Raw genomic sequence first — 25,267 nt, forward strand, 5'->3', positions numbered from 1 at the left:
GAGTCGAAGCAATCAATAAAATATTTAGAATTGATATTAGAAATGAGTTTTTGATAACATACGTAAAAAATGTACACAAAACATCAAGAATCAATGATGAATATCGGGTGTCCGACTACTACCAAAGGAGACTTCTATGGGGCTAGAGACCATCATAAAAGAGTAACTATGCCAGTAGATCTGCAGCACTCAAGCACAAAGCCGGTATTATGAAGAAAAAAAAATTCGTGACTACGAACCAACAGCAACAGAGGTATGATACGGATCACCGAGGTGGATGGACTGCAGACCTCTTACCATACGTCATAGGCTGGATAGAGAGAAGTCACTGTGAGGTGAACTTCACTTTGGACACGGTTACTTTAGATCTTATCTGTTCAAAATAAAAAAAAGTGGAGCTTGCGAACAATGCAGAGCACACATTCTTCGTATGCAGTTATTTGAACTTCCAAGGAAAGATACAAGATGAAAACAAAGATCGGAAAATTCACTCCCGAAAATATCGCAGGGATTATGATAACTACGTGATGATGACTACGTGAAAGAAAGAATGATCGGAGGAAACGCAGATTTAATCAAGGGTCTCAGTTCAAGATAAATTTTCACATGAGCCTATTGAAAATGGAACATTCTGTCAGCTACATCTCACCAAATCTAATGTAAGCCGAAGGGGATATAATCTATTGATAATTAATAAAAAATGTTGTAGGACATGTGGTATTTGCGTGTAGTCAAGCCTCGTGCGTTGTGGATGAAAGCTTGGAATAGATATACAAAAAAACGTTGACATTTTCCGTCACTGTCTTCCAGCATTACCAGAAATCCCAGATGACATGTGTCCAATTATTTCAATCGAAAAAGTCTCCTTCGATTGAGTAGATATTTTAAAAAATTTTGTTTATTAGATCGAGAATCGAGAATCGAGAATCGAGAATCGAGAATCGAGAATCGAGAATCGAGAATCGAGAATCGAGAATCGAGAATCGAGAATCGAGAATCGAGAATCGAGAATCGAGAATCGAGAATCGAGAATCGAGAATCGAGAATCGAGAATCGAGAATCGAGAATCGAGAATCGAGAATCGAGAATCGAGAATCGAGAATCGAGAATCGAGAATCGAGAATCGAGAATCGAGAATCGAGAATCGAGAATCGAGAATCGAGAATCGAGAATCGAGAATCGAGAATCGAGAATCGAGAATCGAGAATCGAGAATCGAGAATCGAGAATCGAGAATCGAGAATCGAGAATCGAGAATCGAGAATCGAGAATCGAGAATCGAGAATCGAGAATCGAGAATCGAAAATATCTTCCAAATTCCCCATGAAGCATGGGATACAGAATAGATGATTAACATTAAATACCGCATTGTATTGTTAAAAGCGAAAAAACCATTATCAAATTAATCGCGGCGCTCAGTTGAAAATCGTCTAAATTACCATATTCACTAGCAAACATAATGTATCAGTTTCGGCCTCAATTTATAATGCTAACTAGTTGAAATAGATAGTTTAAGGTGACCTTTTATTTGATATACAAAAATGCAGCTCATCAATATGCGGCCGGATGTAGAATGACAAATTCTACATGCTAACCTATACATTCATTGCAATTTATGCAACGAAAATTTTTAAACTTCATAAATATTATATCTACTGCATTTCGTTTTAAATTTGAGACCAAGGTTGGTAAACGCATTCGTTTTCGTTTAATCTATACACGAACTATTTAAATTAACATTTAATATTATTAAGGAAACATAAAAGTCAATCACAAGAAATTATAATATACCGAGTGAATCAACTTGACGCCGCGCCGGCCGTTGTGATGACCAAGCAAAACAAAGCTAATGTGATTGAGTAAATTTCATAGTCCGGTCAATTTAGACATTCGAAGTTACATAATTTCCCATCGAGCTGAAAATCAGTAAAATTGTTCAAAATATAATTAGAAATAAAATTTTAAAGTTCGCCATCATTCCCTTGTGTGGAAAAAATTTTATTCAAGGTCAAAGGTAAAAAAATTAGTTTTTCATGATTTTCAGCAAAACGGTGAGTTTTATCATAAAAACACTTTAGACGAGAATTGTAGATCATAATATTATCTACAAAACATGTGTTAATACTTTTTTTTCTACGACTCACCGTTACTGAGATATAATGATTCAAAATATTGTAAAAGCTGCGTTCCACGCCATTTATGAGGCAATGTACTTAATGCGTTTTTTAACGTAGTTTCCCCAGTATTCCACGGGTCTCTTGCGATCGTGTTTTGAAATTATTGCAAAATAATGGAAATTAGCAGAGATTGAAAAAATAAAAGAGATTTAAATTAAAAAAAAATTTGAATTTTAATCGTCTTAGTCGCAACTTTCAAATTGTTCTTCTTCTTGTCGCCTCGTTGGAATCAAACGGATCCTCCACTATTGGTGATTCAATATTAGAGCCTTGACATGGTGTACATGCCAGAGAAAATAACAGTCAGACTTTTTGCAACCACATTTAGCACTACATCCCTTACGCAGTTGCAAAAAATTGTGTGTGGTGGGAGTAAAGTATGAACGGGTTCTAACGTATTGTTGACCAACTTCAACCCCAGTCTATAGGCTCTAGCTTAAAACCAAACCACACTTGAACTTGTTAATATACCCGAAAAAGATGTAACTGAGGCTGGAACAAAACAAGCCAATTGAGTTTTTTTACTTTTAGTATTTTTAACTAAACATGCATATCGATACTTATCTGAACAGGTAGTTTTTTTAGGAGCTCCATACATAGAAAAAAAAGCGAATGTCGTTGGTAATAACTTCTTGTCGACTTGAATTATTGTTTTTAAAAACTTGAACTAAATCTTGTTTATCAAACATTTTAAAAATTGTTATTTTGCCCTTCCTACTTTCCAAAAGTAGATAAACTTTTTGATGAATCAATTTCCGATTGATGTTGAGCTTTTCCTGGTTTTAAGAAAAAAAAAGTTTTTACAGTTGGAGTTTTAAAATTTTATTTTTAATTATATTGCAAACAATTTTATTGATTTTCAGCATGAAGGGAATTTCTGTTGCTTCACTTTTATTTTTTGGTCTAATTTTACCGGACTATCACTCATTCACACATTATTATACACTGTGAGCCATAATGACGATATTTTAGAACTATTGTGTAATTTATCTACTATTGTAGTTAATTTGGTAAAAATGACAGCAGTTTTTGGTAGGAAACATTTATACAGAGTATATTACATACTTTTATCATATATAGAATCCGTCAGAAAGGATATGTGGCAACTAAAAAGTGTCCTCTTCTTTATCAATGTACAGTATGATTTATAAAATTGACCATAGCTTTTAATTGGTTATAGAGTTTGTTTATTTAAATTGATCTACGATGCATTACACTACTAGGATGCATTCGACGGGTATTAGCTAAACCTAAATAGCTTATGTTGCTGGTATATATATCAATTGCAAATTATAAAAACCTTTGCCGACAATTTTGGTTGATCTACCATAGGCGTAGATGCCTCATTTTATAAGTTTATAGAAATGCATTTATGTTTACGATTCGATGATGAGTCCACGTGGACTGACGATTTGTTTACCGAATTTTATACGGGGACTAAACATTATTCTTAATTTCTTAATTTGGTATAGAGTTTGGCATGTTTCAACGAAAATTACCAAATTTTGGTTAGCCGTTATTTCAATCAGAATAATATAGGAATGCTTGTTTTTTTCAAAAAACATAAAAAAAATAATATTTCGGACACCATCCTGATTGATTGATTCAAATTACATCTGATTGATATAATTTTTGTTTTTACATTAGCATTGACTATTCATCATCGTAGTTCTCATTAATTATTCCTATTCAATATTATCCGTGGACTAATTTATAAACTATATTATATTCTGTGTTGTAGGATTCATATCATCAAATTAATGATGTCTTGGTTGAATAAAAATTATTGTTCTCCTTGAATAAAGTTACAATTTATGATTATAGTAGACGAAACCTAGTTTTTAAATCTTAAAAGGTATTACATTTCACAACACAAACAGCAGTTTTGAAACCAACCAAGCGCCAAGAAGAATAGCCAACTAGTATCAAGGTGAACATATTCTGCAGCCAAACCTTGTTTGTAGCAAAAAAATAAAATACCATGCCGCTTAACCTTCTAATTCTAAATAAAATACGAATTAGATTATTCATGATTGTTTATTTCTAGAAGTAACTAATATTTTTCTAATTATTTGAATGAAAAAACCGATTGGATGTTTTAATCAATATTCAATGTCAACTATCGCTAGATAAAATGAGATACTGACAGAGAACGCCAAGCTAAAAATAATTGTTGTATTCAAATTTATAACCAGATAACGATAAGGTCCTTCAAACAATAAATATTGCATAAAGGTGTTTTGAATATGTATTTTGCTACAACTACATAAAAAAATGTTTAAAACATGTTTAAAAATTATGTATATTCACTTTTCTACCAATATTCTACATAAGTCTTAAGGTTTCTCCAATTGAAAACTATAAAAATTCTGAAAGAAACATTAAACATAACCTCACTTATATATCTTATAATCGATGAGCCTGGGGGCTAACCCAACGAACGAATACCAAGGTGAGGTCATTACTCAGTGCGCTAGGCAATAAAAAACTTCAATTGAAATCACCTGAAAAACATTTTAGGATATAACAGGTGACAATAAGTCAGTAAACCGTACAAGAACAAGACAACACTAAACACAATAACAACAGAAATAAGACTGGGTGACAGTCTTAATCCTATACATTTCAACATTGTCCAAGATCACATAATAAAAGAAGTTAAAACTGCAAGATGAGAAGCAGCGAGTTCTGAATTGTATGCTACGCAGATGATGCTGTCCTTATAGCAGAAGACGAAGACAAATGCTTTTAAGATTCAACCAAATGACAGAATAGTTCAATATGAGAATTTCTGTCTTCAATATCTAGTAAGTATGAAATCAAGCATTCAAGTCAAAAAGGCCGTCGAATTCTCCGAAAGTTTGCACGACGTTCTAAGTCCACCTCAAGCAAAAGGTGGGTGTATACAAAACTGTAGATACGTCCCATATTAACCTATGGAGTAAAAACGAGAGCGGATACAAGCAAAACATAAATGGAAACTATTAGATCGATTGTCGGATTAACCTTATGGGAAAACGCAGCTCCGACTGGCCTGCGACCAGATAACTGATCTAGTCAGATGGATACGGAGAAGAAGACGAGAATGGATCAGTATACAGACCTCCAAAGAGATGAGTCGAATCATGGGCATCGACATACCGAGATCGATTCTGAACAAATTGGATAATACCTACAGGACAAGCCTTGAAATAATAGGAAGAAGAATGAATGGACGTACTGCTGACATCCGTTCAAATAAGTAACATTAGAGGAGTAGCGGAATTAGGGGCTCAAGGCACCAGGTATAAGCAGGTGCTACTGGCGAGAGCGAGGATTACTTGCACCAAAATTTTGTGAAAGATTTGTTATGTTGGCGATACTACGGAGTGTGTTCAATCGCTGCCCTATATGCAATTAACGAGCAAGTCTTTGGAAAGAGAATTGGATAGGAATTCACGACTGCAGATAAAGACAAGACTGTTTTTTATTACACCAAATATGTCACTGGTAATGATAAAAAATACTGTGCAAATTACAATTCTTATAATTAGTTTTGAGAGGTGTGTAATCGCTGGCTGGTTTTTGGGCACTAAATTAATTTCAGTGAATGAGAGATTCAAACAATTGATTGAGTATACGGAGATACAATATGATTCTAGAAAAACCTGACTTTGTAAAACTCTTTGATTATCTCCAATGGAAATTAACGATAGACTATCGATTATGTGATGAACTTACAGGTCTGAAAGCTTTTTTGGCTTATCTGCTTTTGTTATAAATTTTCTCAAAGATCGTAACTAGGATTGGGTCTGCCGTAGTGAGTCCAAATTCGTTAATCGCTGGAAATATCGATTTTGATAACTTAATAGAAGATTTAGCTGATAGAAAAGCTAGAGTTTCAGATTTTCCAGTTTTGAATTGTTCCCGTTGGATACTGCATAATTTGAAAATAGTTGGAAAAAAGCTCGTGTCGTACGAGTTTTTCAAATCCAACAAAAGTTGTTCATGCACGAAGCCATTCGAAGCAAATGGTCCCTTGTTTTTTTCGATTTTTTTCGAAATAACTGGACATATTCCATTAGAGTAACGTAGAACAGTGAATTTACTTGCTTGAAGTGTTTCAAAAAATCAAAAAAACTAATCTCAGAGAACGAATTATTCTCCATCATGACAATGCGAACTCTCACACATAGACAAACAGTCAAAACAACGAATTGATGACTCAATCCTTGCATTGCACCCAATTATTTCTTTTCATCCACTCGAATCAAAAACGAATTGCGAAGTCAACGTTTTTCTACACCTGAAGAGTGGTTGATGCGTTCAAGTATGTTTTGAAGGTACCAGAATCAGAATGGACAAAATGCTTCTACAAATGGTTCAAACATATGTATTGATCTTGATAGAGAATATTTTGTAAAATAATAAAACCATATGTAATTAGAAATATTTGTTTTTATTTGTATATCTCAAAATTTGGGTAGCAACCCTCGTAAAGTAATAATATGAGATAAACTCGATCAGGACCTTATTAATGATCTGCATCATCATCAGGTCCTTGCCAGGTTAAGGCTCTCAAAAAAAATTCTAGTTGGGTGTTTTTAAAACGTTTGGTTAGTTGTATGAAATATAATCTGTATGTACATTACATTGTTAGTTTCTTGCTTAAACCAAACACAAATAAAACATCATTGCTTAAAACTTCGTAAGCGGATTGTTTTCTTTTTCACATCGGAGGACCATAAAGGCATCTTCGAGAAGGCAACCTCAACGTTGGAAGCTGAGAGAGAGCATGGACTACCAACTTTCTGTGTTTCACAACAGAGAGCAGAGCCTCCAGTTATCTTCTCAACTTATTTCTTAGAGATAATCCTTGGAAGAATTGAGAGGTTAGGACGGGTATGGAGTGAAACGGTTTCTTGTGGTAAGCACTCGATTTGACAATATTAACACCGAAAAACCTCAAGAAAAATTGGTAGTTGTCCACTATATGATTCAATCATTTCTAGATAACTAGAAACAGTTTTCCCTAGTATGTGAATCGGGCAATTAGAAGCATCAGGATACGAAGATATTCCAAATATCGCGCAACTGTTAAATTCCCGCGAAAGAAATAAGGACCAATAACTTTTTCCCTGACGACTCCTATCAAAACTACTTGAACAAAACATTTATTCGTCTAAAATACTATTTCTTTCCTAAAAGTTAAACTATGGCCTGTCTTATTTCAAAATTTCTGGAATCGTCACTTCAATTAGTCGACCACTGATGCTGGTCTTCGAAGGACCTCGTTTAAATTCTGTTACAAAATATTTTACTGTTGTTAACGAAGGAGCAGTCTTCTTCTATATTGGTTATAAGAAAAGTATCGTATCGCTGTCAAACAAATATCAAAAAACGTGGCTTCTTCAATCTTATTTTCCAAGCAACTACCGTCCTTCTCTAGGACCACCCAAAATATCTAACTTTGCATTGTCGCTTAGTCCTGTTCTTCCAGATTTTTGAACATCCCTGACCTACAATAATTTTGCTTACTGAGCGGTCTTCGTTTCGTTAAACGAACCATATGCTTCAGTCTACCGTCGTTAGAATTTTCATCCTTTCTCTTTCGGTTAAAATAAAAATAAATGTACTTGATCTTTCAGATGAATTATGTCCGATCTTTCCGAGAAATTTTTGACACTATCTTCCTGACAACACCTTCTTTTGGTTTAAAGTTGTTGGTTTTAGTTGACGTACACATTTACGGAGTGGAAACCTGGACCTTTAAAGCTCAAATCGATACCCTGGACTGACAGAATCCCCAATGACGAAGTACTAACACTCTGTAAAGCTGGAAAATTGTTATTGATATCGATGTCACTATACATTCTTGTTTATTGTGAACAATAGAGTAGACTGCCACGCATCGTACTTGACGGGAAACCAATAGGGAAAAGAGAGCCCGGACGACCACCAAAGAGATGGATGGACAGCTCCCAGGAACTGATACTGAAGAACTTGCAAAATAACAGATCATGGATCTTAAATATGAATAAGAAGAAAATGAAGACCAATATTAATATATTGTACACCCTTTCAAAAACAAAATTCGTCTGTCTACTGTATTCTAAAATATGAATTTTTTTGTATTGTTGTTAATGATAAGATCATTTCTATAATCACTTTCAACATCGTTAATGTCTCAATTCAGTGAATGAATAAATGACTTCCCATATACATTTTTTTCTAAATTTATTCATCGCGTTATGTGCGGCAATAGATATGGCTTGTTTAAAGTTCTCTTCGCCGATTGGCCCAGTCGTTTAACGAAATAATTTTAGGCGCCAATTGTAGAGGGGGTTACCTGCGTACTACCAACTAATGTTCTTTCGAACGTTCACAGTGGGTGGAGATTAGAACTAATACCTAAACAAGCATGGTGGCTCGGTCTAATCTATGGCCATTGCGTGCTATTGAAAGTAATTATTAATTTAACAGTTGTGTTGGGGTAGAAACGGTTCACTGAGAATTTCTCAGTAGCGTACACGATATGTATTATTACAAAGATTCATATATGTGTTTATATAAACAACTCTTTGGAAACTAATTTCGAGCACTTGAAAACGTCAGATTCATTTTGATATTTTCCACACAAATACAATACAAAAGTTATTTAAATACTATAATTCTATCATTTTATTTTATATCCTTGATCTAGTTCATAATGGTTGATGATTTTTTTTCCGAAAACGTTGCTTAAAAAGTCCTACTCAAATATGTAGGTACTTCAGTACTTGACGAATGGTAATTTATAATTCTTGATTGAACCAAGAAATTAGCCAACGGCATAAGAATACAAAAGGCAAGAAAATCAAATTGACCTCGTTTAACTCTAAATTTTCCGAAGGGAAAAATAGTTTTCCAATCGAATCTCCGGGGCGAACAGTGTTAAATAATGAAGACAGATAAGTCCGTGTGAATTTACGCAATAAGATGGAAATTGGAACATGGAACTCACAAAGTTTATATGAAGCTGAAAAATTGCATAAATTAATACAAGAAATGAACAAGTTGAAAAGAAAAAAATAGAAAAATGTGTGACTCAAGGAAAAGCCTTTTTCTTACTTTATTTCACATTCAGATCGCACGGCATTACTTTGATTGAAAGCACATCCTGACACAACTAAGTTATAAAAATGAGAGAAGGAAATGTACGAGGTAGACGGTTACAACAGCTTTGCCAAGAAGAGCACGTGAAAATAACTAACACTTGGTTTAGACTACCACCCGGTCGTCTTTACAAATTGAGTGCCCGAGCAGATTGGAAAATTCTTAGCCTACTGTAGAACCAAACAAAATGTTTCTTCTTGCTTTTAGTACTTCCTCGTTGGAAGAAAATTTACGACCTTTTAAACTTTTTTTCAGTTGAGGAAAGATATTATAGTCGGATGGAGCCAAATCTGGTGAATAAGGGGGGTATTCTAATAATTCAAACCCCAAATCACGAATTTTTTGCATGCAGCATGAGATTTGTGTACAGGGGCCTTATCTTGCAAAAACCAAACACCTATGGATGATTTTCCGCGTCTTTTCTCTTTAATTTTTTCCCGTAGAGTGGTCAGTAATGTTGAACAGTAATTTCCAGTTATTGTTCTACCCATGATTACTCCATGGCAATCCCAAAAAACTGAAGCAAGAACTTTTCCAGCAGATTTTTGAACACGAAACTTCTTAGGTCTTGGAGAAACTGAGTGTCGCCATTCTATCGATTGTTGCTTTGTTTCTGGATCATGGAAATGTACCCAAGTCTCATACATAGTAACAAGTCGGTTTAAGAAGTCTAAATCGTTTTCAAATCGTGCATTGGGGATCCATTTTGCACTATTTTTTTTATTATATTATATTCAAAAATCTTTTGACGGTAACATTATTGAGTAGAATAAGTTTCATAATCATAAAGTCACTGAAGATAATTATTATCACAAAATGGAAGTTCTTGTAAACCGCACGAGGTAAGCCAAGGCCCATTTTACAAGTAAAACCACGTTCGTACCAGGTTGTATACTTAATCTCCGAATTTCTCGATACTAATCCCAAAAGAAGGGTCGAAAGGGCTTGAACGAATTTAGACAAGTAATTTGAAATTAACGCTTTGAAAGATTTCTGCCAAAATAGTTTTAATTGTTGTTGACATGAAGGCAATTCTGAAAGTGTCATTTGTGTCAAACTAATTTCAGCTTCGAAATGATGTTTTTCAGATATATTATCGAGAAAAGTAATAAGGTGAGTCGCTAAAAATCAAATTACCGTTTAGTAAATACAACTATTTCATTTACAAATAACTGACAATGATTTTTGTTGAAGATAGTAATGTTGTTAATTGTGAACTAAAATTATATCGTCGTCTTCGAATAAGTCACACTCCATAATTGAATATTCATATTATAGTCCAGTCCAATAGGCCAATTAGAGCCAAAACTCACGAAAATTAGTTACGTCGCTGATTTTCTGGAGGTGCTCCATGGATACAGTGAAAGTTAACACCAAAATTTTGGCCGCTAAGCGATATATTTTTGTTTAAATTTTCAAAATTTCGAATTTTACAAATAACTCGGAATCTATGCCGAGTTTCGAGAAAAGTGGACGAATCAAAAATGTACTTCAAAAAATTTCCTACAAAAAAGGTTCCCTGTGATTTTTAACCAATCTCAAAATTACTTACAAAAAGTGAATTTCGTGTTAATCGATTTTTTCAACAGTGCATTTTTTGCGGATAACTCGACTTGAGATTTAAAGGTAAATTTCTGATGAAAAATGCCGACTAGGAAATTACATTGGAAGAAGCTCAAATATGATTTTTCCTAACCTACAAAAAACACTAAAATGCCAGAAATCCTCTTTTAAATTCTTGATTGTTCTAAGTACTCTAAACTTAAGTGTGGGACAGGGATAATCCTTAAAAACGTTAAAACCAAACACTCGAAAATCGCAAAGAGATTTAAGAAAAAAATGTCTCGTTGGAGCCCTTGGCGAGTTTTCAAATTTTTGATGGGAAATCGAAAATTTTACGAACTTATTTGGGGAGGAAATTGAAGCTCAACAACTCAGCTACAAAATGTATGCTTTAGTTTCCTCATTATTTTGCGAAAATGGCTGGTATTCAACAAGTAACCAAACTTGTCAACTATGAAAAAATCTAACATTAGTAAAAGTGTGAAAGTAGTTTTTTCCTATCACAGAGTGAGTTCAAAGGTATAATTGGTCTCATTTCAAAGGTAATAAATAGTCTAATTGAGGACCTCAAGCGACCTCAAGCAAGGATTCGCTGCTGGGTGTAGCAGTGTTTTAAGTTCACCCAGGCAACCAGCTAAAAACAATCCTGTTCGTGTTGTTAAAATTCACTTTCTTCCGTCTCGAAATGTTGAGTTTTCGAGGATATACGGCAATTTATTTTTCAGCCGGGAACGTAATTTCCTCAGATTCTACGTGGCGCGAAAAGTTTTTAGTAAGATACGACCCCGATGTTTATGCGTATATTACAAAGTAATGACTGCTCTTACGGAAAAATCACAAACAACCTTTTTTGTAGAAAATTTCTTAAACTATATTTTTGATCCTTTCGGAATTTTGAAAATATATCGCTTAGCGGCTAAAATTTTGATGTTAACTTTCACTGAATCGATAAAGCACCCTGAAAACTACCTAAATCCAGAAAATAGGCGACAAAACTAATTTTCGTGTGTCAGGAGTTGTGATCACTGTACTAATAAGCAAAAGCAATTCCAGCAATTTCTCCCTTCCACGAGTATCATCGACTCAAAACTGGTGATTTGTCGTAATCATGGAAGTTTTTAGATGACTAATAAAATGGACAATCAAATCAGGGTAAAAAAAAAACTTTAATAGAACATCTTGAGTTTTTAACTAAAAATACGGTAGTATATTGCACTATTATTAAAAAAATTTTCAACATCTATGTCTTACTTAAGACATATTAAGTTCAATATATTTTCAACCAGTCAGAGCAGAAAAATATTTAAAATACACCATAAACGATTTGAAATATACACTACCTTACATACTTACGCGTTGTAAATCAATGGTATTAGAGCTTTAACATTCGAAATAAATAAATAAAAGTTTTAAGAAAATATCCAGAAAAATCGGGATCCAGAGCTAGCGAAGGCCGATTGTTACTGAAGCTTACGGGTTAAACAATAATCTGCTGTTATATATCAACAAATAAAAATACCCAAGACTACATTAGTCAAGTCGACAACTTGATAAAACAAGCAAAACATTAATAAAACGTCCTCTATCTGGAGCTCACCAGTGATGGAAATCATCCCGACAAAATATATAATATTTATTGTAGTAACTAGGTCCACAAGAAGAATCGCAAGAAACATAACATAACATAAACTATAGACTGCAACAAATACAGAAGGAAGCTGACACGAGACAGAGGCAAAGAAGCTAGTGAAGAAATAATTAAAAGCATAGAAGTTACTTTAAAAAAAGTACTTCAATGAAGAAAAAAGTGAATTTTGGAAATAGAAATAGAGAAGTCCATCAATTCCAGATGAGTATTAATTTTTGATGTCATTAATTGTACTGCGGATAACTGCTAAAACAACAGGCACAGACAAGAAACAGTCTAAACTCATATTAGCATCAGGGAGATATGAAAGAGGATCATGAGGAGGTGTTATAGAATTTGATAAATTTTTGGCCTTGGAAAGACCTCTGTGTAGAGCTCATCAATAACATTTGAAGCGATGCGTATAAAATCGTAATGGAAAAACTCACTCACTCACAGATAGCCAACTTAGCTGGAAGTATCCAAAAGGGCGAAGCACCGAGACCAGACGGCAAAATACTAGCAAACTGCGCATCAAACTGGATCAAAGGCATCATGAATGATCTATTGACAAAACAACATTTTCCTGACAACTAGAAGCTTACCAAATTCAACTTGATCCCAAAAAAGAATCCCAACTCATATAGAACATTATACATGCTGAGCTCGCTGAGTAAGTTTCTGGAATTAATGATTTTCTTTTTTACAGATACTACATTTTCAGTGGCAACAGAGTAGGAAGTTAAATGTACAAGAACACATCAGCTACACGCTGCTTAAAAATGCTGGAATACCAGTTCCTAATTTTGGGGTAGCCAAATCTAAACAAGAAGCTAAACAAATCGCACAAAAATTAAATACTAAAGATTTAGTATTGAAAGCGCAAGTTTTGGCAGGTGGACGTGGAAAAGGAACTTTCAAAAATGGACTGAAAAGTGGTGTTCGTATGGTGTTTACGTGAGTACTTCCTTTAAAATTTGATTATATTTAGACAACAACAGTATGTCTATCAATTCGTTTCGAATCTTGGCACCATCTAGAGCCACTGTGTTTTATTGGTTTCCCAAATTCAATCGTGGTCGCTACAGGATGAATGTCGTGAAGGTCGTTAAAAATCTGCTGTTGTACAAGAAAACGTCGATGTTGTGCGTAAACTGATACTGCAAGATCATGATGTGACATACCGTGAGATTGAAGCATACTTAAGGCATGGCAATATTCGACAAAATCAGGAAGACAAATCGCAGAAGATCAATCATTCTCTACCACAACAATACGAGCTCTCACGGAATGGATTAAATGCTTTAACAATTGGTTCAAACCCATGCAAAAATGTATTGACTTTAATGGAGAATATTTTTAAAAACTATGAAGCCATATCCAATTATAAATATTATTTGGATACCTTAAAACTTCAGTATCGACCCTATCCAAAATAGAAAGATAATCACTTTATTGATAAAAATAATACTCTAGAATCTATGAATTAGGAAATATAGTCACGAAACAGCTGAATAAAAATGTCCCCCTTCAAGCCAATTAGCAGAACCTCAACTCTTTCAACGTGTTGTACGAGGCATATTTTTTAAGTAAGTACCGTTTTGCGATTCCGCCGCCGCAACCCCAACTGACGCCATTACAATCTGATTCTTCATTGTTTACACGTTGTTTACTGAGTGTTTAAGATGCCTCCGACAATCGCGAGTCTCGCCGATTGTGAAGTACGGGCTGTTATACGATTTCTTAGTGCTAAAGGCGTAAAACCGATCAATATTCATCGGAAATTATGTAGAAAAGTAGATTAAGATACAGGCTTTCATGTAAAAATAAAATGATTGCGATATCTTTGAACTTCTTTTTTTTTTAATTCCAAAACAGTACTTACTTAAAAAATATGCCTCGTATATGGACCTCGGTGTGAGGTTAAAATAATATGGAGCTTTGATTTAAGCAAATGATCTTTCATCGAGAGTATCTGGTTTCCTTTCAATGTATATCTTATTCATTTTCCTATGTCTTCGTCAGCTTAAAACGACCTTTGCTCTCTCATAAATTTTACTTTGTTATCTTTTGACAAACACGACAATATTTGTACTGCTTTGAATCCTTTTAGAGATATTGTATTGAGTCTTTCCAATAATTTGCAACATTGCAACTAAAATCGTAATGTCATTACAATATACAATGTTGCTGACCACTATGTCGAAGGACTAAATTAAATCACTTAACAAATTACTTAATAAGTCGTGTGACTAACTAAGAAATGAAATCTCCTACAAGCGCAATACAATCATTCCAAGGCTTCTCTAACTTCTCGATGCCGTGCTTATGGAAGGATTTGTCTTTTGCATCAAAATAGGATTCAATTTCAGCAATTGCTTCTTCATTTGTGCAGTATTTCTCACCAGCGAGCATTTTCTTGAGATCAGCGAATAACCAGTAGTCACTAGGTGCCGGATCTGGACCATATGGTAGATGAGAGAGCAATTCGAAGTGTAATTCGTTCAATTCAACCACCGTTGCCATCGACTGAATCGGTGCATTGTCTTGGTTTTCTATTCAACATATGAGGTCGTTTTTCCTGGATTTTTACAATCAAACGATCCAATAACTCTATGTAGTATTCGCTATTGACTGACTGACCCTTTTGGAGACAGTCGAAAAACAATATTCCATGTGCGTCCCAAAATACTGAAGCCACAACCTTCCCAGCTGACTTTTGTGCCTTTGAACGCTTCGGACGTGGTTTACCAGCAGCAGTCCACTCAGATGATGATCGTGATTGAAGTGATAAATCCATGTTTTAACTTTTGTCACAGAAAAAATTAGATTTATTACGTGTAAACATTGTTGATTTGGATCGACTGTGAGTAAACGCAGAACCCACTTTGAGAAAAGCTTTCTCAAGGTCAAATGCTCAAGCACAATTGTAAACAAACTGTCTTCTGATATCTTTACGGTCTCTGCTCTCACGCAATTTCAATTTACGATCAGATATAATCAATTTGTGGCCATTTTTGATGTTTTTTGGAGTAACCATCTCAATTGGACGACCAGAACGTTTATAATCATCGTTAACATGCAGCAAACCAATGCCAAATAGTTCTTGATGAAGCAGAGTCCGGATAACATTAGTGGAGCATTGATGAGCTTGTACAGTATGTTTTTTTCTTCAAGAAGCAATGATGATTAACACAATAAATACCAAAAGTATTAACACTTAAATAGCTGTCACTTTTTCCTGACTAATTGAAATGTTATGAAATTTTACGTCATATGGATTTGACAATAGCTGCGCCATCTGTATGTCAGTCATACGACTTATTGAGTTACGTGTTATGTCGAATGTCTCTTTATATGAGTTCCTTCGCTGAATCATTTATATTTACAATCGTATTAGTTACAAAAATTTAATATTTATTTTATCCAGACCCGATGAAGCAGAAAATATCGCAGGAAAAATGCTTGGGCAATATCTGGTAACGAAGCAAACGGGTGCGAAAGGTAGAATATGTAATTCAGTCATGGTAGCTGAAAGAAAATATCCGAGGAGGGAATTCTATCTGGCTGTTATGATGGAACGAGCATTCAACGTAAATATACACCATCGATCAATAAGTTTCCAGTCTGAAATAGCTCTCAAATTATTAGCTAATTCCCTCCGATGCTTTCTTTATTGCTATTTGTTAAAACGACCAATCTTTTCATTTCATTAACAGCGGAGGTCTTCTATCACGTGATTAATACGTCACCAACTATATTCATATGAATCAAATCAAATTTTTTGTCAACTCAGTAGAAATAATCGTTAAGACTAATATTACGAACTGGTGATTAAAAAACAAATGTAGCTTCTTCTATTCTTAGTATTTTATTTATATGGTTCAGATTGACATATTTAATAGGAAGCTTTTGACAAAAATAACAATACACTAGGTGAATAAGAATATTTGACTTAGCAGCAGAAAATCTTGCTTTAGAACCATCCTATATTGTTATTTTTGTTTATACATCATGATTTTGATATCAGAGATGAATAAAAACCTGGCTATTTCTGAAAAATGCAATATTTTGAATCAACTCGAGATTAATCTATAATTTTTGATATTAAGAAGAAGGAATAACAGATCCGATCTTATGAAAGAACTGAAAAGGGTGCTTGAAAGACATTAAAAACGCCCGAAAATCCACAACTCGAAGATGCATGGGTATACATTGTTTTTAGAACGTTCCTTTATGGGGCGATATGTTGATAGAGAAGGCGAAATACTTTCATGAAAAGCTTGAGCAAGAAGATTTTTTTCTGCTTGTAAAGTTGGTTGGAAAAATTCAAGAAAACACACGGAAAACGTCAAATCAAAATAACCGACGAGAAATTGTCAACGAAGACGCATGGATATCATAAAAGGGAAAATATTTATCTGTAGATGAGTCTGGTTTGTATCGGAAAACAAAGCTAGAGCACAAGGCTCTGCTTTCGAAGAAAGAATAACTTCCATGCTCTATGTGTATACTGCTGGTACGCACAAGCTTTGCAGCGCTGATACGACATCTCAAGTACAACTGCGATCTACGCGTCCAACGTTCTCATTTAAGAATCATTGTTTTTTATGTGCTACTCTATTTGAAAACTTGCTCAAGCTCGTAATGATGATTGGGACCAAGCAATCGTTGAACGTCTTGAGTAGGTTAATGATTTAGTCCCAGCACAATTCTTGCATGAAGAAACTATACGTGATTGAACGAAATTTTGAAATACGATGTACAACATCGATGCAGGATACTTATTACACCGAGTCGTTTGACAAAAAGGCGAATGGTTTACATATATTTGCTATAAATACACTATCTACGTCCGATCTATTATATCTTCAATGCCATTATCGTATTTGACTGATATCCAAAAGATGAAGCAGCCCGCAGTATCAAATATGTAGAACGATCCCCACGAAAAACAGTATACATACTATTTGACCAAACAATGACGCCAACTGTGTCACAAAGTAAATTCCTGGGTAATGATGCGCCTGATTGGAATGTTGAAGACAAAATTTGTCAAGAAAGTTTTATAGTTAAACAAGACACCGAAGATAAAGCGTTTCATCGGAACGTTGTCGGTAAAGATGTAGATCTCTCCGTTCTTTTGACGATGCTATCAACTCATCCAAGCAGATACATCCTCAAACCAGGTAAAGAAAAAATTTTACGGTGAATATACTCCAGCATTATTTTATCAAGAAAAAATGACAGCACGACAACATTCGTTTCGAACTTATTATCAGGTTCAGCAATGGTATGGGAATGAACAAAATGTAGAACAATGGAGATGGAAAAAACACAAGAACGGGCTAATTCCTGTTATTATATTCGAGCACCCTGCACCGGAAAGCTTGTTGAAACTTATTTCTTGCAAATGCAAGAAAGGTTGTCAAAGAGATTGCAGACGCAGAAAGGCAGGGCTAAATAATAATTCGTAATTTCCATCACGACGAAATTGAAAACGGAGAGGACCGCGATGAAACTGTTGATCCCATCGCCTATGATATAGAAGAAACTTTGATATTTCAATTAGTTCTGCAGACGATGAAACACCTGGTCCGTCAACAACAACGGAGACCGAACTAAATTTGGAAATAGTGAGTCAGGGGTGGATTAAACCTACTGGGGATACCACGATAAAAAACCTCATGGTGTGGATAAGTATGTTTAGCTACACTTCACGCCTAAATTATTGATCTTAGGACATAAATTTTCTGTACAATTATTTTGTATCGATATGTTTTTTCTGTAAAATGCGTTGAAAAGGAGTTATTATCAAAAAACTGCTCTTAGTTTACCTTATTTACCTATAGCTCTAGCTATAGGTAAATATACGAGGTGACAAAACTGAAATTCGGTAAGAGCACATCAAACTCTATAAAATAAATACCCAATGAATGTACTGAAAGGTGAATTGTAAGAAAAAAACGTTTCCTTTAAGTTTTCGCACAACAGGAGTTGGAATCTGGATGTACTTTATCCGATGTCCTTAGAATGACCACTATGAGAAAAGCCTAATCTAATAAAACAATCTTGGACGCCCTTGTGGCCTCAATTGAACGTCGAAGAATATACAGACGATTACTTCGAAACCGAAGATGAGATTCCTTTAGATTTTTTCGTTGATATAGGCTAAAATTGTGATCTAAATGAAACGGAGCCTCTAACTGATGTGTTTGCCTTAAATAAGCAACAAAATGCATTTATCGTTGCTAAAAAAATAATTTAATGTAAATTGAGAGACAAAGCTAAACTAAATACCTCTCGATAAAGTAAAATGCAGGATTCCTTTGAAAAGAATTAAAAAAATGTAAAGTTTACACTAGAATATACATTCAAAACTTCACTATAGTATTAATTTTATTCCATAAAATAAACCCTCTGTGCTATAATCCGAACGCTTCACGAATCCAAACGGGGGGTAAATTTTCGGATTCGGATTAAAGAGGTCCTGCTGTAGTATCTATAAAGATTAATTAACATGGAGTGACAATTAGTTTCAGTCTGAATTAATGGGGTAAAAAAATGTATTAAGTTTACAATAGTCATTAAGAAGAAGAACTGTTGGATCCCTTTGCAGACTATCCAATAGTATGGTACAGATATGAGGATGATATTTCTGCTATATTTGTAATTGATCAAATTTATGTTACTTCATTTCAGAACATGATTTAAAGTAATAGAAGAAATAGGTGGAAATAAATAAAGATTTTTGTTTTCAGTTGATGCAGTTTTTCCTACTGATTTGGATAAATCTTTCACTGAACCAGTTTCGTTAAACTTTTTTACTAATTTACTGACAGTAGATCTTGTTGGAATGGAATTTCGATTAGAATATAAATTATTAAAGATATTACAAGTTTCTTGTTGATTTTGCAAATCGTACGAGCCGTTTCCAAGATAATTGAGGCGCTCCAAACATAAATCCCATCCTGTAGGTATATCCACGTTGTTTCCTCACAATGTATCCAGTATAAAATTTCCTATCAATTACCTAATAAAGAGCTTGATGGAGTTCTCACTTGTACCAAAATTTAGACAAAAAACTAGAAGAAATTTGTTTTATTAATTTTTTATTCTACTTATGCAAAGATTATTAGAAAATATGTTTAGTAGTCTGTTTGAAATTATAAAGTACGAATTTATCTCTCATTCATGGTTGAAGCTAAAGAAGCATCGTTTATAGAAAAAGCAAAGAAATGTTGAATCAATTATTGGTAGTGCAGGCATTCAAGCTCAAACTAAATTTTGATGACTGTTATTGTTTTGATTTTTAATTCTTTCGGTATTCGAGTGTATTTTCCAAACACGAAGTGATATTTCATTCTCTACACCCTGACAACCCTTAAGAACCACCCCTTTACCTCTTGGTACTCTCAAAAATACCTACAAGCAACTTAGCATCAACAGAAAAAATTCGTGCGCCAAAATTTGAAACTTTGTCATCTCCTATGATCCAAAAAAAAAAAAATTTCAAATTCTTATTTTTTCAAGTAACTCTATTAATTTTGAAGCTATCACATCCTAGAAAAAACCAATTTAAAGGAAATTTTCAGGACTATAAGCTCATGTATGTTAGAAGGGCTTGAAATCCTCCACATTTTATTAATAAAGGGTCAAAGGGCTGTGGATAAGCAATCCTCGCACTATAGTGACAAATTAATTTGTTTATAACTTCGTCAATTGCTACAAAAAATAAGGAAAGCAAAATAATTGTCATAAAGAATGCTTAAATTTGACATTTTATTTGTTTTTGTATCTCTTATAGTTATGAGGAAAAAATGAGCAAAAATTTTTTTTTGGAAAATCAAAAAAATTAAGTTTTATTTAATGCTCATTTTTTTTTTCAAAATTACGCATTTCTAATTAGCCAAACTTTCAGATGTCGTAAATAACATCCAAATTAATTGTTTGGTACAAGGAATAAGTTTAATTTTGATTTTCAATGAAAGGGTATTAGTTTTAGTGCAATTTTTTTTAGCTGTAACTATTTTATATCATATCTTACTGAAATTTCAGTTGAAACAACTTACATCAGTTGTCATTTTAAAGGTCTTTTTGAACTGTTTGAAGTATTCGATGACTTTTTGTTGAAAAATTCACCCTTTTCCCGTTATTTGAGGTTAAATTACGTAAAACAAAAGTTATTTAAATATCTATAACTTGTGCTATGTAGAACGTTAAGATTTTAAAATATATCTTGATTTCTTTATTTTTTTATAAGCTTCATTTTTGTTCATTGCACCTTTTTCGACATTATTCGCATTATTACAGAGTTACACGTAAAAAACTATTGAAAACTGCGGTTTTTTTGAAAAATCGTGCTTTTCAATTGCGAATAATCAATCAAAAACTATTGATCTGGCGAAAAAACTTTATATGACATTTTTTACTTTAAACTTGCTGATCTTTCGATTTCTAGAGCTACTTTGGTTAAAAAATTTGCCACATCCGAAATATGGTGGCATCCACCATGTAGATCTTGCTTTTCAGATACACACACCTATCACCTGAGAAAATTTCGAATAAATCGTTGCTGCATTAAAGAATTCGGAGGGAAAATGCTTTAATACCTGGCTTATAACTTGAATAATAAAGCAAAAATTGACTGGAAAAGTTATTTTCTCATTTTATCAGACCAGCGACTTATTGATCGATGTTATTCTGATTAATCGTAGATTCAGGTCCACCAACTTTGTTATAAATCAACTATTGTAATATTATAGGGTCCAGTAGTGATAGCTTCTTCTTCGGGAGGCGTGAATATAGAAGAAGTAGCTGCGGAAAATCCAGAAGCAATTATTAAGGAACCAGTGGATATTGTGACGGGATTAAAGAAGGAACAGGCTGATAACGTCGCTGTTAAAATAGGTTTGCAATCTCAAAAAGATAAGATATCTGATGTAATAATGAAAATGTATCATTTGTTCGTCGAAAAAGATGCGCTTTTAATAGAAATCAACCCATTTGCTGAAGATACCGCAGGCACCTGTGAGATGGTGATTAATGGAATTGAACATTTAAAAAGTTAACAATTATTACAGATTATGCTTTGGATGCTAAATTTCGTTTTGACGATAACGCCGAATTCCGACAAAAAGAACTTTTCAGTTTACGTGATTGGACTCAAGAAGACGAGAAAGAGGTAATGGCGGCTAAATACGCGCTCAATTACATCGCGTTAGACGGTAATATTGGATGTATGGTTAATGGAGCAGGTTTAGCTATGGCAACGATGGATATCATTAGTAAATACGGTGGATCTCCAGCGAATTTCCTAGATGTTGGAGGCGGGGCAAATGAACAAGCTGTTAAAGAAGCTTTTAAAATCATCACCTTAGATCCAAGAGTCAATACTATTTTGGTGAATATTTTTGGAGGTATAATGAGATGTGATATCATAGCTCACGGTAGGTATTCATAGTAAATCTATTTTTGAAATATAAGCAAACTTTATTAAAGCAGCAATCGGTAAAAAAGGACAAATTCCTTCCTACCCTCCAGGGTATGAAGCTACAAAAATTGACATTCAATATTTATAATAACTAAATTATCTACAATCACATTTTTGATACCAACTTTCTTGGTATCAGCTCCATATCAGTTCCATATCAGCTTCTTATCTTCAAAACTTTTCGTATCACGTCATTCAATGCTTCCATTGATCTTCCTTGGCTTCTTCCATGATGTCATTGGGCTTGCCAAACTTTTTTTCACTTGTCTTGAATTAGCAATTCTCTATACATGTCCCAACCAGCTCAATTACCTTCTTTCGATGAATTGGGTTACTGGTATTACTTGCAACTCTTCTTTAATACCATCATTTCTAATTCTATTCTTGCTTAAACTTTGTACACAATCCTTTCCTGCCAATTCTTCTATTCTTCTCAAATATTTAATCTCTAAAGCTTCTATTTTACTTTGTTGTTGCTGATTGATGATAAATTTTCATGTAAATATATATGTGCCTAAGAAGATCAACACAGAGAAGAGTAGACGCAACATAAACGTTGGGAAGAAATCGGAGAAGAGCTGAACAAAGATTATGTTAATAATAACAAAAAATTCTTGTCTAGTATAGAAACAATGGGAGGAAAAAAAGGAAATAAAAAGAATAAGAGATACAGAAAACAAAACCTAAAGAAATATTAAATACATTAATCTCCTTTTATTCGAAGAAATTCAAGAAAGATGCCGAATATACATCATGGCAGAAGAAGAAGAAGAAGAAGAAGAAGAAAAAGAAAGAAAGATAAAATACAAATGTGGAAGAACTCAGCTATGCAGAAGGCAATACGGATAAAATTAACAAAGCGAGCGGAGGAGATAAGAAAGATCCAGAAATGGTCAAATATCTGGGTGAAACAGGCAAGATATGGATATGGGAGATGATGAAGAAAGCATGGAAGTTCGAAACAATGCCACAAGAATGGGAGGAGAATTTGCTAGTTCCAATCCACTTGAGAGGAGATCAAACAAATTGCGATAACTACAGATCAATATACCTGAATAAATTAATAGAAATAAGACTAACAGAATAAGTAGATATATGGAAAATATAATAGAAAGTTGTTACAAGAAAGGAGAAATTCTGTATGTTCGTAGATCTGAGAGCACATCAGACTTAATCCAAAGAAGCCAACTTATGGCTCAGAGAAATAAAATAGCTTTCACGATAAAGTACAACTAAATGGACAAGGATCAGCAGGATTTATGGTAAAGGCAACAGTCTAACAATGGATGAAAAACTGAAAAATGTAAAGACACGGACTAAACTCCTATAAACGAACATAGAATACTTCAATAGGATCCAAATAAACTTAGAAGGTTTACTATATGCAGACAACATCGTAATTATGACAAATAATCATAGAAAGATGGTAGAACTAACAAAAAGTAAGGAATAAGGAAAGAAAAAAGATAGAATTGATAGAATATGGAATAAAATTATAAGAAACAACTCACAACAAGAGAAAATTGGACATCTAACAAGGATGGAAGAAGATTTGTTAACAAAACGAAGGCAACAGACAATAAATCAAATGATACTGGACAGGAAAATATGGAGAGAATGATTAAATGGATAATAAATACATTTCCGATACCTTAGAGAGGGGGCAAAAAGAAAATCTGAAACGTAGTCTACGAGTCACGCAATAAAACTTGAACATCTTTTGGTGATCATGTGATCTAGATATTGGTAGAATAGAAAGGATAAAGTAAAATCTAGGTTCCATTGATCACTATTTCTAATCTTAACTTTGTTAACACAATAAGAAAAAGTCACAATTGAGAGATAGCTATGAAGTCATCGTTTAATTTGTTAAAGGCCAACACTCACCAACATTAACAGAATGTTTTCTTCTGGAATGCTTCTTGAGTTTAGTTGATTCATAATTTGTTTCTAGAGGATTGTATATCTGCAGAAATGCAATTCATCTGGGTATAGACGCGGTCTTGGGATCGAAATAGAGAATCAAAATTCGATTGAATACATAGAATTTATATACTCCTCAATGTCTGTCTTCTGATGAAGTTTGGCATTTGAGTCTATTGTACAGAATCTGAAAATTATTTCATCATTTTCGACTGTTATTTTGACAATAGGTATTCCATGGTTTAGTATCAAGACGAATACTCTACCAATACATCTAATAAGATACCTTTTTGGTCCGCTTCTATATCTTCTATACACAGACTTAATCTAACAAATGACAATGACATTCTTCGCACCGAGATTCTCAATCTGCATCAAACTACCTTCAAACAAATCTCGACAGACTACAGCTATTGTCTAAATCCATCGATCGTGACGTGACCTTCCCGATGAAACTGACCCTCCACCGCAAAAAACTAGCTAGAAATTTCACAAATGGAGGAAGTCAAATATCTTGGTATTCATTTGGTTAGGAGGCTTTTTCGAAAGTAACACTTTTTAAGGAAAAAAGATAATAGCTTGGGATTAAACTTTTACAATTTTATCGGATCGTTGAAAGAAATTTACAACTACCCATCAAGGATAAACTGTTGGTATTTAAGACATATGGAGTAAAGCTTCAGTGTGTACATCGAATATTATCGAGAGATTTCAGTCAAAAATTTTGGAGAATGATAACTGATAACTAATCCCACATGGTATCGGTCTATATCATTGTAAGAGATCTACAAGTTCTCAGTTAGAGTAGAAATTAAACAGACCAGTGAAAAGTACTTATCGTTCATAATATTTGTCAATTTGAGCGAAAATAATATATAGTTGGTGGTATTCACAAAAATTTTTTGATGATATTAATGATTTTCAGGAATAATTGCGGCCGCGAAAGAATTGAAGATGAAAGCTCCGATAGTTTGTAGATTACAAGGAACAAATAACGACGAAGCTAAAATCGCCATAGCTCGATCAGGTTTGAAGATTTTACCTGTAGATAATTTAGACGAAGCTGCGAAACTTTCTGTTAAACTATCAAATATAATTACCCTCGCTAAAGATTCACACGTAGATGTCACATTTGAAATGCCACTGTAGTTTTATTTGAAATAAAAAAATTTAAATAACTTGGTTTTGTTTGAGCAACAATAAATTCAGGTAGCTTCGATAGTTATATACAAAAACTATGTTTGAATTATTTACTAGGAGCCATAAATTTTATTTCCCGTTAATGCCGACGCCCCTGATACAATTTTCGTTTATTTCTTTGGTTGATAGACCGTTGGAACCCGCATCCATT

At 33.9% G+C, this 25,267-nt stretch overlaps 1 protein-coding gene across 1 annotated transcript; it reads left to right on the plus strand.

The window, feature by feature from the left end:
• The first annotated feature begins 209 nt into the window (after window positions 1–209).
• On the plus strand, window positions 210–25,065 carry LOC130447132 (succinate--CoA ligase [ADP-forming] subunit beta, mitochondrial-like). The gene is made up of 6 exons (XM_056783789.1): window positions 210–335; window positions 13,210–13,457; window positions 15,931–16,093; window positions 21,266–21,530; window positions 21,584–21,949; window positions 24,842–25,065. The coding sequence occupies exons 1-6, from the start codon at window positions 210–212 to the stop codon at window positions 25,063–25,065; spliced, it is 1,392 nt and encodes a 463-aa protein (XP_056639767.1).
• The last annotated feature ends 202 nt before the right edge of the window (window positions 25,066–25,267 follow it).

This window comes from Diorhabda sublineata, chromosome 7, assembly GCF_026230105.1.
Source record: "Diorhabda sublineata isolate icDioSubl1.1 chromosome 7, icDioSubl1.1, whole genome shotgun sequence".
Classification (NCBI taxonomy): domain Eukaryota; kingdom Metazoa; phylum Arthropoda; class Insecta; order Coleoptera; family Chrysomelidae; genus Diorhabda; species Diorhabda sublineata.

What these genes read in the sequence shown, in the direction of transcription:
- LOC130447132 (XM_056783789.1), top strand. Translation starts at nt 210, where the DNA reads ATGAAGAAAAAAAAATTCGTGACTACGAACCAACAGCAACAGAGGTAT. An exon ending in GGTGTTCGTATGGTGTTTAC is followed by an intron (nt 13,458 to 15,930) that starts GTGAGTACTTCC and finishes TATTTTATCCAG; the next exon opens with ACCCGATGAAGCAGAAAATA. An exon ending in ATGTGATATCATAGCTCACG is followed by an intron (nt 21,950 to 24,841) that starts GTAGGTATTCAT and finishes AATGATTTTCAG; the next exon opens with GAATAATTGCGGCCGCGAAA.